The sequence below is a fragment of the Lagenorhynchus albirostris genome, chromosome 8, assembly GCF_949774975.1.
Source record: "Lagenorhynchus albirostris chromosome 8, mLagAlb1.1, whole genome shotgun sequence".
Lineage (NCBI taxonomy): Eukaryota > Metazoa > Chordata > Mammalia > Artiodactyla > Delphinidae > Lagenorhynchus > Lagenorhynchus albirostris.
In genome coordinates, this window is record NC_083102.1 from 89,445,746 (window position 1) to 89,458,741 (window position 12,996).

A 12,996-nucleotide genomic window follows, 5' to 3' on the forward strand; every position below is an offset into this window, starting at 1 on the left:
GATATCATTGGCAAATGAAATTTGGCTTCTCATTTACTTTTATGTAAGAACGTGGGGGTTTTTTTCCCTCAATTTTAAAAGTAGCAAATGCTTCCTTTAAAAAACAAAGCCAGCAAAACATTAAAACTATCAGGATATAAAATACCCACTATCCCAACTTCCAAAAATAACACGGTCAACATTTTAGTGGTTTTCCTTCATTCTGTAAATATCTGGTCTTTTACCTAAATAAGCTCTTTCATCAGTGGTATCACTGTAGCTTTAAATGTTCAAACTCTGTACTTCTCACTTGTTGTTTTGATTAGGAAAGGAATGAAGAGGGGACATCATAATTGGAAAAACTCTGAATTTGAGTTTGAATCTGACTTCTAATCCCATTTCAACCACTATCACCTTAAAGACCAAATTAATCAGAATTTGGTTAAAAACTGAACTTAAACAGCAGACACAATGTTACTCCCTTACTTTAAACCATTTAGTGGCTTCTCATCTCGTTTTGAATCATATCTGAACATCTAAGCTCACCCTACAAGCCCCTGCCCCCTCTAGCCTCTCCCCATGGCACCAGCCTTCCTTCTCTCACTGGGTCAGGGCGGCCTTCCTCTGCACCTGCCCCCAGTCCGGGCCTCCTCCCTGGAACGCCCTTCACTGCCCTCTGCCCAAATGTCATTCCTCAGAGCCCTCTTCTAGATGAGGCCCCTCATGTTATCCTGGCCACAGCGCGCCGCGTGTTGCCTTCAGAGCACCCGTCACAGCAGGTAGTTCTCGGCACCATCTGCCGCTTGTCTCTCCCTTCCCAGAGGCAGCTCTGGGCAGCAGGGCCATGTCTGACCTGCATCCCGCACATGGGTCCTGAGACCTAGGATGCCCTCAGTAGGTACCAGTCGGTAGAGGAGCAATTCCTGCCCCGGGGAGGAGATGAATGAGACTAGAGAGCCCCTCTGGTTTCTTCCTTCCCCACAATACATCGTATTCTGTGAGTTTATGAAGTGGTAACTCACACACAGATTGACAAGCTGCCATTGCATGGCTGTTAGTTAATAAGCCTTCAAGATGCGGTTAAATGCCACACATCCAGAGAGGAAGTAAGTCTAATTATGAAATCTAATGTTTTGGTAAATAATACCGACCTGTGTCACCTGGTGCCTAGTCATATTTGTGTGGCGATTTCCTTAGTGACATAAACATTACTTGTTTTTCCCCAGTCAGAGCAGTAGTCATGCCGATGGGACATTCAGGATAAACCTATAGTGTACATTCAACATAGGACAGCTTGCAAGGAGTGTGAAATTTGGCCTTGTAGAAGCAAGCAAGCATTTTGAAGATGTTCTTTGCACACAGTAGGAACTAAGCAAATGTGTGTTGTCGGATGGAGCTGAAGAAATCAGGGGAGGCAAGTAACCTCTTCGCATGCACAGCTCTGCACAGTAGGCGGCGATGAGCGTATTTAAAAGTCACTTGCCCCTAGATGTCACTCTTTTTTTTTTTTTTTGGTAGTCTTTCAGTTTTTTGGGTTTTTATTAATTTTTTTTTACATCTTTATTGGAGTATAATTGCTTTACAATGGTGCGTTAGTTTCTGCTTCACAACAAAATGAATCAGCTATACATATACATATGTTCCCATATCTCTTCCCGCTTGGGTCTCCCTCCCCTCCACCCTCCCTATCTCACCCCTCTAGGTGGTCACAAAGCACCGAGCTGATCTCCCTGTGCTATGCGGCTGCTTCCCACTAGCTATCTACCTTACGTTTGGTAGCGTATATATGTCCATGCCTCTCTCTCGCTTTGTCACAGCTTACATTTCCCCCTCCGCATATCCTCAAGTCCATTCTCTAGTAGGTCTCTGTCTTTATTCCTGTCTTACCCCAAGGTTCTTCATGACATTTTTTTTCTTAAATTCCATATATATGTGTTAGCATACAGTATTTGTCTTTCTCCTTCTGACTTACTTCACTCTGTATGACAGACTCTAGGTCTATCCACCTCATTAAAAATAGCTCAATTTCGTTTCTTTTTATGGCTCAGTAATATTCCATTGTATATATGTGCCACATCTTCTTTATCCATTTATCTGTTGATGGACACTTAGGTGGCTTCCATCTCCTGGCTATTGTAAATAGAGCTGCAATGAACATTTTGGTACATGACGCTTTTTGAATTATGGTTTTCTCAGGGTATATGCCCAGTAGTGGGATTGCTGGGTCATGTGGTAGTTCTATTTTTAGTTTTTTAAGGAACCTCCATACTCTTCTCCATAGTGGCTGTACCAATTCACATTCCCACCAGCAGTGCAAGAGTGCTCCCTTTTCTCCACACCCTCTCCAGCATTTATTGTTTCTAGATTTTTTGCTGATGGCCATTCTGACGGGTGTGAGATGATATCTCATTGTAGTTTTGATTTGCATTTCTCTAATGATTAATGATGTTGAGCATTTCTTCATGTGTTTGTTGGCAGTCTGTATATCTTCTTTGGAGAAATGTCTATTTAGGTCTTCTGCCCATTTTTGGATTGGGTTGTTTGTTTTTTTGTTATTAAGCTGCATGAGCTGCTTATAAATTTTGGAGATTAATCCTTTGTCAGTTGTTTCATTTGCAAATATTTTCTCCCGTTCTGAGGGCTGTCTTTTGGCCTTTTGGTTTCCTTTGCTGTGCAAAAGCTTTGAAGTTTCATTATGTCTCATTTGTTTATTTTTGTTTTTATTTCCATTTCTCTAGGAGGTGGGTCAAAAAGGATCTTGCTGTGATTTATGTCATAGAGTGTTCTGCCTATGTTTTCCTCTAAGAGTTTGATAGTTTCTGGCCTTACATTTAGGTCTTTAATCCATTTTGAGTTTATTTTTGTGTATGGTGTTAGGGAGAGTTCTAATCTCATACTTTTACATGTAGCTGTCCAGTTTTCCCAGCACCACTTACTGAAGAGGTTGTCCTTTCTCCACTGTACATTCCTGCCTCCTTTATCAAAGATAAGGTGACCATATGTGCATGGGTTTATCTCTGGGCTTTCTATCCTGTTCCATTGATCTATCTTTCTGTTTTTGTGCCAGTACCGTACTGTCTTGATTACTGTAGCTTTGTAGTATAGTCTGAAGTCAGGGAGCCTGATTCCTCCAGCTCCGTTTTTCGTTCTCAAGATTGCTTTGGCTATTCGGGGTCTTTTGTGTTTCCATACAAATTGTGAAATTTTTTGTTCTAGTTCTGTGAAAAATGCCAGTGGTAATTTGATAGGGATTGCATTGAATCTGTAGATTGGGTAGTAGAGTCATTTTCACAATGTTGATTCTTCCAATCCAAGAACATGGTATATCTCTCCATCTATTTGTATCATCTTTAATTTCTTTCATCAGTGTCTTATAATTTTCTGCATACAGGTCTTTTGTCTCCTTAGGTAGGTTTATTCCTAGATATTTTATACTTTTCATTGCAATGGTAAATGGGAGTGTTTTCTTGATTTCACTTTCAGATTTTTCATCATTAGTGTATAGGAATGCCAGAGATTTCTGTGCATTAATTTTGTATCCTGCTACTTTATCAAATTCATTGATTAGCTCTAGTAGTTTTCTGGTAGCATCTTTAGGATTCTCTATGTATGGTATCATGTCATCTGCAAACAGTGACAGCTTTACTTCTTCTTTTCCGATTTGGATTCCTTTTATTTCCTTTTCTTCTCTGATTGCTGTGGTTAAAACTTCCAAAACTATGTTGAATAAGAGCGGTGAGAGTGGGCAACCTTGTCTTGTTCCTGATCTTCGTGGAAATGCTTTCAGTTTTTCACCACTGAGGACGACGTTGGCTGTGGGTTTGTCATATATGGCCTTTATTATGTTGAGGAAAGTTCCCTCTATGCCTACTTTTGCAGGGTTTTTATCATAAATGGGTGTTGAATTTTGTCGAAAGCTTTCTCTGCATCTATTGAGATGATCATATGATTTTTCTCCTTCAATTTGTTAATATGGTTTATCACATTGATTGATTTGCGTGTATTGAAGAATCCTTGCATTCCTGGAATGAACTCCACTTGATCATGGTGTGTGATCCTTTTAATGTGCTGTTGGATTCTGTTTGCTAGTATTTTGTTGAGGATTTTTGCATCTATGTTCATCAGTGATGTCACTCTTAAGGAGGGTTTGATAGAAGTCTGGAGCCCCTACACGGTGTTGCTTTAATCTAGGAGGCCAGTTTCATCAGCCCCAGCCGGGTCACCACCATGGGCAGGGTTGTCCCCAAGCCAGGATGTCCCCAGGCCCCTCATCCAGCAGGCTCAGCCCTGCCCCCAGTCTCTACACAGAGTCCTGGCTCGGGTTCCAACGAACCTACATTCAGAGTCCATCTCTGCAGTGGTCTCGCTCTCACCTCAGATGCCAGGCTGTGGTAATTACTTCTGCCTCAGTTCCTCCCATTAACCTATTAACCCTGCCTGTTAACCTGCCCCTAGGCCTGAGGCCCTGCTGCCTCCTGCCGTTCGCCTTGCTGGAGACTCCCGTGCTCTCCCTAACCCAGACACAGGGACCGGGGGGCCACGGAGACTTTACCTCTGACACTCTTCTGGGGTACTCCCCAGTCCTAGGCTCTGACTGCCCTTACTCGCCTGCACGTGTATATACCTCCAACCGCCTGTACCTGGCGCCTGCCTGGCTGGGCTTTCTCAGCCTCCTGCCCCATCCTGTTTGAGTCACCAGACCCTGTTTGTCCCTATCCAACACGGCACACCCAATTCAACACACGACTACCTCAGAGGTAGTCGACATGAGCCCAGGGAAGGCTCATGTCTTTACAGTTGAATTCCCTTCAGATATGACTGTTCCCTAATTCACCCTGATTTTTTTTTTTTCCTTGAGGCACGCGGGCCTCTCACTGCTGTGGCCTCTCCCGCTGAGGAGCACAGGCTCCGGTTGCATAGGCTCAGTGGCCATGGCTCACGGGCCCAGCCGCTCCGCAGCATGTGGGATCTTCCCAGACCAGGGCACAAACCCGTGTTCCCTGCATCGGCAGGCGGACTCCTAACCACTGCACCACCACGGAAGCCCTTCACCGATTTTAAAGCAATGAATCTTGCCCCACATTGACCTTGACTTCGGCACATGAAGCATTCATTCGTCCTGCATTTGCGGATTATCTACGGTGTGGCAGGCACACGGCTGGGCCCAGGTGACGCGAGCAGGGGCGTGGCCCCAGAGCTCAGCCAAAGAGATGCGCACATAGCTCTGTAGTGCGGATTTCACCAACGGTTTGCAGAGGGAGCAGTGATTCCTGTCCTGGAAGGTAGAAGAGGGCCGTGGAGTGAAGGGAATGTTTTTATCGGGGACCTTAAGGTCCGAGTTCATCTTCATTTTTCCTGGCAGATGCAGGAAGTCAGAAAGAAGAACATGAGCGAGGGCATGACGTTAGGATTTAGTATCAGTATTTTAGGAACAAAGAGTACAGTCGTCCAGAATGGATGGAACCTAGGTATACGTGGGCGTGTGGAGTGGAATTTGAGGCGAGAAGGGAAATTTGGATCCAATTTGAAGCAGTGCATGGGCTGCATTAGGGGGTAGAGAGCCAAGCAAAAAAGTCACTTGGAGCTCAAATGATTAATCACAAATTAATGTAATGAAGGCCTATTATAAGTCAACAGGGAGATGAGTTTGTTGAATTGTTCCTAATATATTGAGTTGTTAAAGGATTTGCATCCTCTTGGGATTTACATCCTGGCCCACTAACGAGGTCGAGCTCAGCCTCCCGTATTCCAGTACTGAAGGCTCCAATACTTCCTCCTCTCTCCACACTCTCCATCAGAAGATGCCTTCAGAGAAGTGTCCGCATCAGCCATGGGTAGAAGCCTGCATATGTCAGCGTGATTTCTCTGCCAGAGGCAGACTTGCGTGGGCTTGTAGAATTGTTAGGACTTAGATAAGCTTGCCAAATTTTATCACTTTTCTGGAAAACATATGAGCACAAGACTGGAAACGTGGCCTTGGACTGGATTTGTGCCTTAATCCACCAGCATGCGGTGTCACTCGGTTCCTAAGATTAGACCCCTGTTACTTTTAAACATTTATCGAGATTAACCTTCTAACTGGCATCCTTCTCACAGTGTTTAGTTTCTCTTAGAGAATTGTTTTGTCTTGTAACAGAATATTATCGAGGACATTATTCACCACGTTACAAAGTGTACTTTTTATAAAGATCCTCTTGCAAAAGTTCTATCAGGTCTTAGAAAAGTTGTGCTTCTCCTAAACAAATAGATTTTTTAAATCTTCTGAACATTGGATGAAGTAACTGATTCGATTTCCCTTTTGGTTGAAGATACATTTGAAGGCCACCCTTAGCAAGAATATAGGATTTGTGATGTATAGCTTTAGTCTCTTTTCCGAACCCATTGTGGATCCCTTTGCTTTTTCTACCCACTTCTAATTAATGTTCCTGTGACTTTTTTTTTTTTTTTTTTTTTCCCGGTACGCGGGCCTCTCACTGTTGTGGCCTCTCCCGTTGCGGAGCACAGGCTCCAGACGCACAGGCTCAGCGGCCATGGCTCACGGGCCCAGCCGCTCCGTGGCATATAGGATCTTCCCGGACTGGGGCACGAATCCGTGTCCCCCGCATCGGCAGGCGGACTCTCAACCACTGCGCCACCAGGGAAGCCCTGTTACTGTGACTTTTGTGTATCCAAATATTGCACCTTCAACCCTTTTTGGAACAAGGCACAAATAAACACACACACATACATACAGTCTGTTTAGAACAGTTGACTAAAGTAGAACCGTTTAATTGTACCCTTAGGTTTCTAATGAGCTTCTAGCTAAATACTTGAGAAGATGGCAGTACAGCCCTTCCCCCTGGTAGACAGAGCTAGTCTGGGAATCATTTCTAAGTCCTTAAAGATGGCAATCCTAAGTCAAACTCCACAAATGCACGTCCAAGCGTCGGACACACTCTTCTTTCAGATTTACCAGATTCCAGCATTACTAGGTCCTAACCATTGACCTTCTCTGTTTTGCCAAAATAACTTCTAAAGGCATTGCTTAGCCAACTCATTGATTTTTATTAAAAAAATGAAATTCTCTTTGATAAATCTTATTTTTTTCTCCCCTGTCTCTGAGGAAGGAGACAGGGGAGAAAAACTAATAGTAATAGTAATGTGGCAGACAGAGGCTGCATTATTATTTAGGAAAAGTAGGTGGGTGAGGACATTTCTTCTCATTGATGAGTATATGTGAGTGTTGTCTCTCCCTCCTCTCAGCCTGGATTCTTTTTCTGGAGTTTCTCTTTTATGGCCCTGAGGTTACTTCCTCATTTTTGTAGCTGTGTACAGTAATATTTCACTTCCACTTTGTTTCTAGATGAGAATGGAGGCGTTTGGTTTTAAGAAAAAGTAGGACTATTCCACAGGACCTTGGACTGTCTAAAGCAGCCACAGTTCATTGGTGGTTAAAAAATTAATAGACTATGCATAGAGAGGACTTTGTTTTCAGTATAGTAAACTGATAAGTTGGGACAGTGAACGAATCAAGTCAAAATGTTGACCCTGAAATGGTAATAGTTTCCTTTGTTCTTAAGACTTAGGAGAGGGGTAGCTCTGTAAAAAGCAACCTTTCCTTTGGTACTGGTTGCTGTAATTAAGGCATTTGAATCAACTCTGAAATAAAGAGCAGATTGCCTACTATATAGGCTCAATCTACTTATTAGCTACTAATGGGTAGTGGTCCAGCCAATGACAGTAACCATGTTACACTGTTCCCTGCATTCACACTAGTTAACAAGTATCTTAAACCAAGTCCTGGACATCAGGTTCTTCCTTTCCCCCTTCTTCTCTGCTCCATAGTACAGAGCCTCAACCGGCAGCTGAGAAGGACAGGATGAGGTTGCATGTGGTCAGTGGCCGGCAGCCCCGGCAAAAGGGAAAATTCTGTTGCTACAGCCAGTAACTTCTGTGTTCTGTGCTTCCCCCCGAGCTCCCCAAGCCATATCCCCACAGCCCCTCAAACCACAGGCCTCTGCTGAGGCAGCACAGTCAGGAAGCTCAGACAGACCCTATGGCTGAGTCCAAGGGCAGAAATGAAACCCCTGGGGCTTGAGCAGGCAGAGCAAGGGCCCACCTGGGCCCCTCCTAGCGAGAGAACCATCTGCTATGTAGCCAGTGTGCTATATGCTTCCACCATCCCCCTCACCTCCTGGGGCCAGCGTCAAGACACCCCCTCCATTGACTCTGGTGGGAGTGGGGCTCATCTCCGTCCTGCCCTGGCCCAGCCCACCCCTAGGTCTCTGCTGTCTGAGGGGACTTTTTGGACAGGTGGTCTAGATGGCAAGGTGACCTCCTCAGTGATGAGAAGTGTGTGACTTCTTACACTGTCAATAATAATAGCCAACCCTTTACATAGCCCTTGAATCTCACCACAATCCCGTGACACGGGTACTGCTGCTATTATTATTCTGATTCTAAGATGAGGAAACCAAGGTCCAGAGAGGTTAAGTAACTTCTCTGATGACAACCAGCTTGTCGATAATAAAGCCACGAGTTGAGTCCAGGCAGTGAGGTGTGACTGTGTGCTTTTAACCCCTGCTCCACACACCTTCAAGCAAAAGATAATTAAGTCTGTACCACGTCTCTAAGTCTGCACCACCGAACAGAATTTACACAGTGTGTCTGACCAGTATGGTGCGTATGGTTAAATTTGGAGGTGAAATTTCGTTCTCACAGAAGTGACCCTTGGGTGTGAAAATTAGAATTAACCGAATAAATTCAAGCCAGCAGAAATTCTTTATCTAGGAGAGGTGGCCTTGGAGAACAACAGGACAGTTTCTTCCCTTTCATATGTCTCTCTGTGGCTACAGCGATTGGTGAATCGGGGCATTGCCACTTAAATATTTACTGAGCACTCATGGATTGGTGTTATAATGACTTGACCCCAGATTCATTTTCCTCCTCAAAATGTTCTTGTTAAAGAGTTTGACCACACAGTGGGCTCAGACAGCAGGGGATCTGCCCAGAGCCCCCAGTGTACAGAAGGCTAGATAATAATTAGAAATCAGAATGTCCTCTAATTCAAAATCGAAAGGCATCCCCATATCTTCCCTTGTGAAAATTGTGCGAGTTGGCCAATTAATGAGACTGTTGCCTGGGGTGAAGTCTGCCCCTAGCCTGTGTAATTGCCAAGAAATGAGAGAGACCTCAGTGGGTCCTAGGGATGAGCAAAAGAAAATGATTTCCGGACGTAAGTGGAATCATGAAGAATGCAAGGGCGCTAATGCACCACAGCCGCTTCCAGGGCGCAAGAGTTGCCTGGACCAAGGCAGGAACAGCCCAAATAGTGCTGAGTCTCCTGCTCTGTGGTAAGTAAGCAGGGAGGAGATGCAGAGTTCATCTCCCCTCCAGGTAGGGAAGGGAGAGGACTAACATTTACTGAATGCTCCTTATGTACCACCCTCTATGTTGAGCATTTTATATATATTCTCTGACTTAAAAAATGCCAGAATAGTTCATGGGTTTTTGTACCTGGACAGGGTGATGCGTACACAATCCAGTCTTGACATACAGAATGACACAGGCCTGACCCCCACTATCATTGGGGTTACCCTGCCACGTGCAGGTGACACAGACAAGATCATCTGAAAGCAAAATCACTATTAAATTTTTGACCGGTAAACTTATATTCTTTATTCCTATGTAAGTATTTTGTGTCCATTTACCAAAATGGGATTGTACTGCATGTGGTGTCTCATACCTGCTTTTTAAAACTCGCTTTTACATGCTTATTAAATACTCTTCTACAGGATAATTCTAGTAGTTACAGAGCTATGTAGGTACTTTCATAAACCCTTTTTATCGATCTCCGAGTGTAGGATATTCAAGTTGCTTTCAAGGTTCCACAACGTTTAACAATGTTCTAATGAACATTCTTGTAGATAAATCACTGCAAAATTATCTAAATTTTTTAAAGGTAAATCCCTAGCCTGGAAATTGCTGGGTAAAAGGATTCTGACATTTTTTAAGTCAAGTTTATTGAAGCATAATTCAGAGAGAACGGAATTCAGCCTTTTCAGGTGTGCAGTGCTTTGAATTTTGACAAAGTTATGTAACCACCACCACAATTAAGTTATATAACATTTATAAGTATTTTAAAGCTCTTGATGCATGTTGTCAGTCGTCTGCTAGGAAAAGTATACCATCTACCATCTAGTCCCATCTACCACCAGGCTATGAAAGGTGAACATTAGAGATTATCCTTAAACATTTAAAAAAAAAAAAAGATTTTCCAATTTGGTATGTGAATGTTTCCATCTCATGTTCAGTTACATTTATTTGATTACTAATGAGGTTGCATATTTTTTCATATGTTTGCTATCTGGTTTTATGTCTTATAGTATGATATACTATATCTTTGGCCTACATTTCTAGCCCACTGTTTATCTCTTATTGCTTTGTAAGAGCTATCGGGGGCTAGGGATGAAGAAGTGATCTGTCATGTTGCAAATGTTTTCTGTTGTCATTTGCCTCTTTTAATATTGTTTATAGCTTTTTTTTCTCAAAAATTTGAAGTTTCCGTAATCTATCTTTTCCTTATGGATTCCACCTTGGAAATCAGCTTCAGAAAGTCCTTCCTTTCTCATTCCATGATTATTTAAATATTTTCCCTTCTTCCATTTAAATGTTTAATTCTTTTGGAATTTATTTTGGTATATCACATGGGAGAAACTTTATTTTCCGCCCAAATTATGAGCCAGTTGTACCACCCCTGGTGATCAAATAATCTTTTCCCCCACTAATCTGAGTCATCTTTATTATATATTTAATATGTACTTAGATATGTCTCTGAACTTTCCATTGTGTTCCACAAAATTTCTTATCTTTTTTGGAGAAGAATAGGTACTATATCACACAGTTTTAAATATTATAGTTTTATAATGTGCTTTAATATCTAGGATGGCAAGCACTGTTTTTCGTTACTATATTTTTTCAGAATGTTCTCTCAGGCCCTACTTATCCCAGATGAACTTAAAAACATATCTGGGTTTAAATATCCAATAGGAATTTTTATTCAATTTCATTATATTTATAGATTAATCTGAGAAAAATTTTTATCTTTATAATAGTTTTATCACTGAGGAACATGCCATGTCACTCAACATGTTCAAGTTTTCTTTTACTTACTTCAGTAAATGTTTACAGTTTTTAAAAAATGGGTTCTGCATGTTTTGTGTATCTCAGGAATTTATGTATCTCAGGTGTTTATCTCAGGAATCATGGGGGTTTTGTTACCGTTATTCACAGCATCCTTCTTTTTACTTTCTAACTGGTGGCTCCTACTTATAGCATTCTATTTATTAATTTTATAAAAAGCTAGTTTAATAAAAACTAGTTACAATAGTATTTTAATTTTCTTCCCCTTCAGTGTTCCTAGAAGACAATGGTTATTTGTAAATACTAATGATTTTACCTTCACTTTTCTGATCTTATACATTTCTTTTTCCCAGACTCATTATTCAGAATGATTGTGACTGGTAATTTCAGATCATTCTTCACGTCATTTCATTTTTGTCACATGTTAAACTACATGTTACTTTTATAAAAATCAAAAGTGTGTTTTTATCCAGTACCTTATGATGAGCTACTCTTGCAAGTTTCTGATAAACCCTAGTTGCCTATGGAGTGTTATTCTCTTAACATTTTACTCAGTATTTTATTTGAAATATTTAAACCTGTAATCATTCATTTCAGTTTTCTTTAATATGCCATCTTTGCCAAATTATGATATTAAGGTTGGACTATTCTGATTTTGTAAAATTGGGAACCTTGCAACTTTTTCTTCATGTTGGAACAATTTAATTGGCATGAGCATGCCTGTTGCTTCAGAAGTGGGCTTAACTCACCTGTCACCTACTCCAAGGCTTTTAGAGAAGGCACCAGCCATAGCATTGTTGAAAGCCCTCTCTCACTCACTATTCAGAATTTATTTTAAATTCCCAAAGGTCATTCAACAATTTTGAGAGTCAGACAATGAAAAACTAATTCATCTGTTTTCTTAGTATAGGACACATTGGAAAATAAAGATGAAAACTACCTAAATCTCAAACACCACATTTCCATCCCTTCTTTGGATTCCGTTAGCTCTTGGCAAACATTATTTATGCTTACATAAAGTTATGTGATGCCTGGCTGGTGTTCAAAAACTGACTCATTCCTCTTCAGGGACTACAGAAATTTCCACCCTCATTTGCCTAGAAAAGAGATGGAAGTAAAAAGAGTAAGAAATAAGATGAAACTTACTGTATCAGTTAGTTTTCCTTGAGCACACCCTGGGTGTATGCAACCAAACTACATTTCTTCAGAGATTATAAAAGCAGTCTGTGTTCTCAAGTTTTTCATCTGAGGCAGGGGACCTGCCTTGCTTGTGATGATTTCCTCGCAGGGACAGGATAATGTCATGTAAATTGCAAAACAGCCTGCTGGTCTTCAGCCTACTTCGATGCCATAACAACAGTTAACAGCGTTTTCTTTCCCTTTATCCAGGATGTCTGCGTCAAGGCTTACCTAGCCCTTCGTCATCACACAAACCTACTCATCATCCTCTTCTCCATGATGTTGATGACAGGAATGCCCCAGTTAACCAGCAAAGAAGATATCGAATACATTCGGGACGCCCTGACAGTGGGGAAGAGCGAGGAGGATGCTAAAAAGTATTTTCTAGATCAGATTGAAGTTTGCAGAGACAAAGGATGGACTGTGCAGTTTAACTGGTTCCTACATCTTGTTCTTGGCATCAAACAAGGGGAGAAACATTCTGCCTAATACTTTGGGCTAGAATTTAAAAGCTTTAGATCTGTACGGCGGTCATCAAACTTGATTTAAAATGTCCTAGGACATTATGAAAGCTGCCACTTGAGAAATATAGCTCTTTCTCTAGCTGAACTCTTCACTGGAGAAAAATATTGGCACGTCTGACTGTTTAGGTGATGTTCAATTTCAGCCTTATTTGCAGGTTTGTTTTTTTCTCATTTGTCTCCATGATGTTGGAGA

The 12,996-nt window shown here is 41.8% G+C and overlaps 1 protein-coding gene across 1 annotated transcript in view; it reads left to right on the forward strand.

Moving 5' to 3' along the window:
* PIK3CG (phosphatidylinositol-4,5-bisphosphate 3-kinase catalytic subunit gamma) overlaps positions 1-12,768 on the forward strand; it is a 30,666-nt gene extending 17,898 nt beyond the window's left edge. Inside the window, exon 10 of the mRNA XM_060156205.1 lies at positions 12,490-12,768. Within this exon, the coding sequence (XP_060012188.1) occupies positions 12,490-12,768 (279 nt within the window). The remainder of the gene's footprint in view (positions 1-12,489) is intronic.
* Positions 12,769-12,996: the final 228 nt, after the last annotated feature.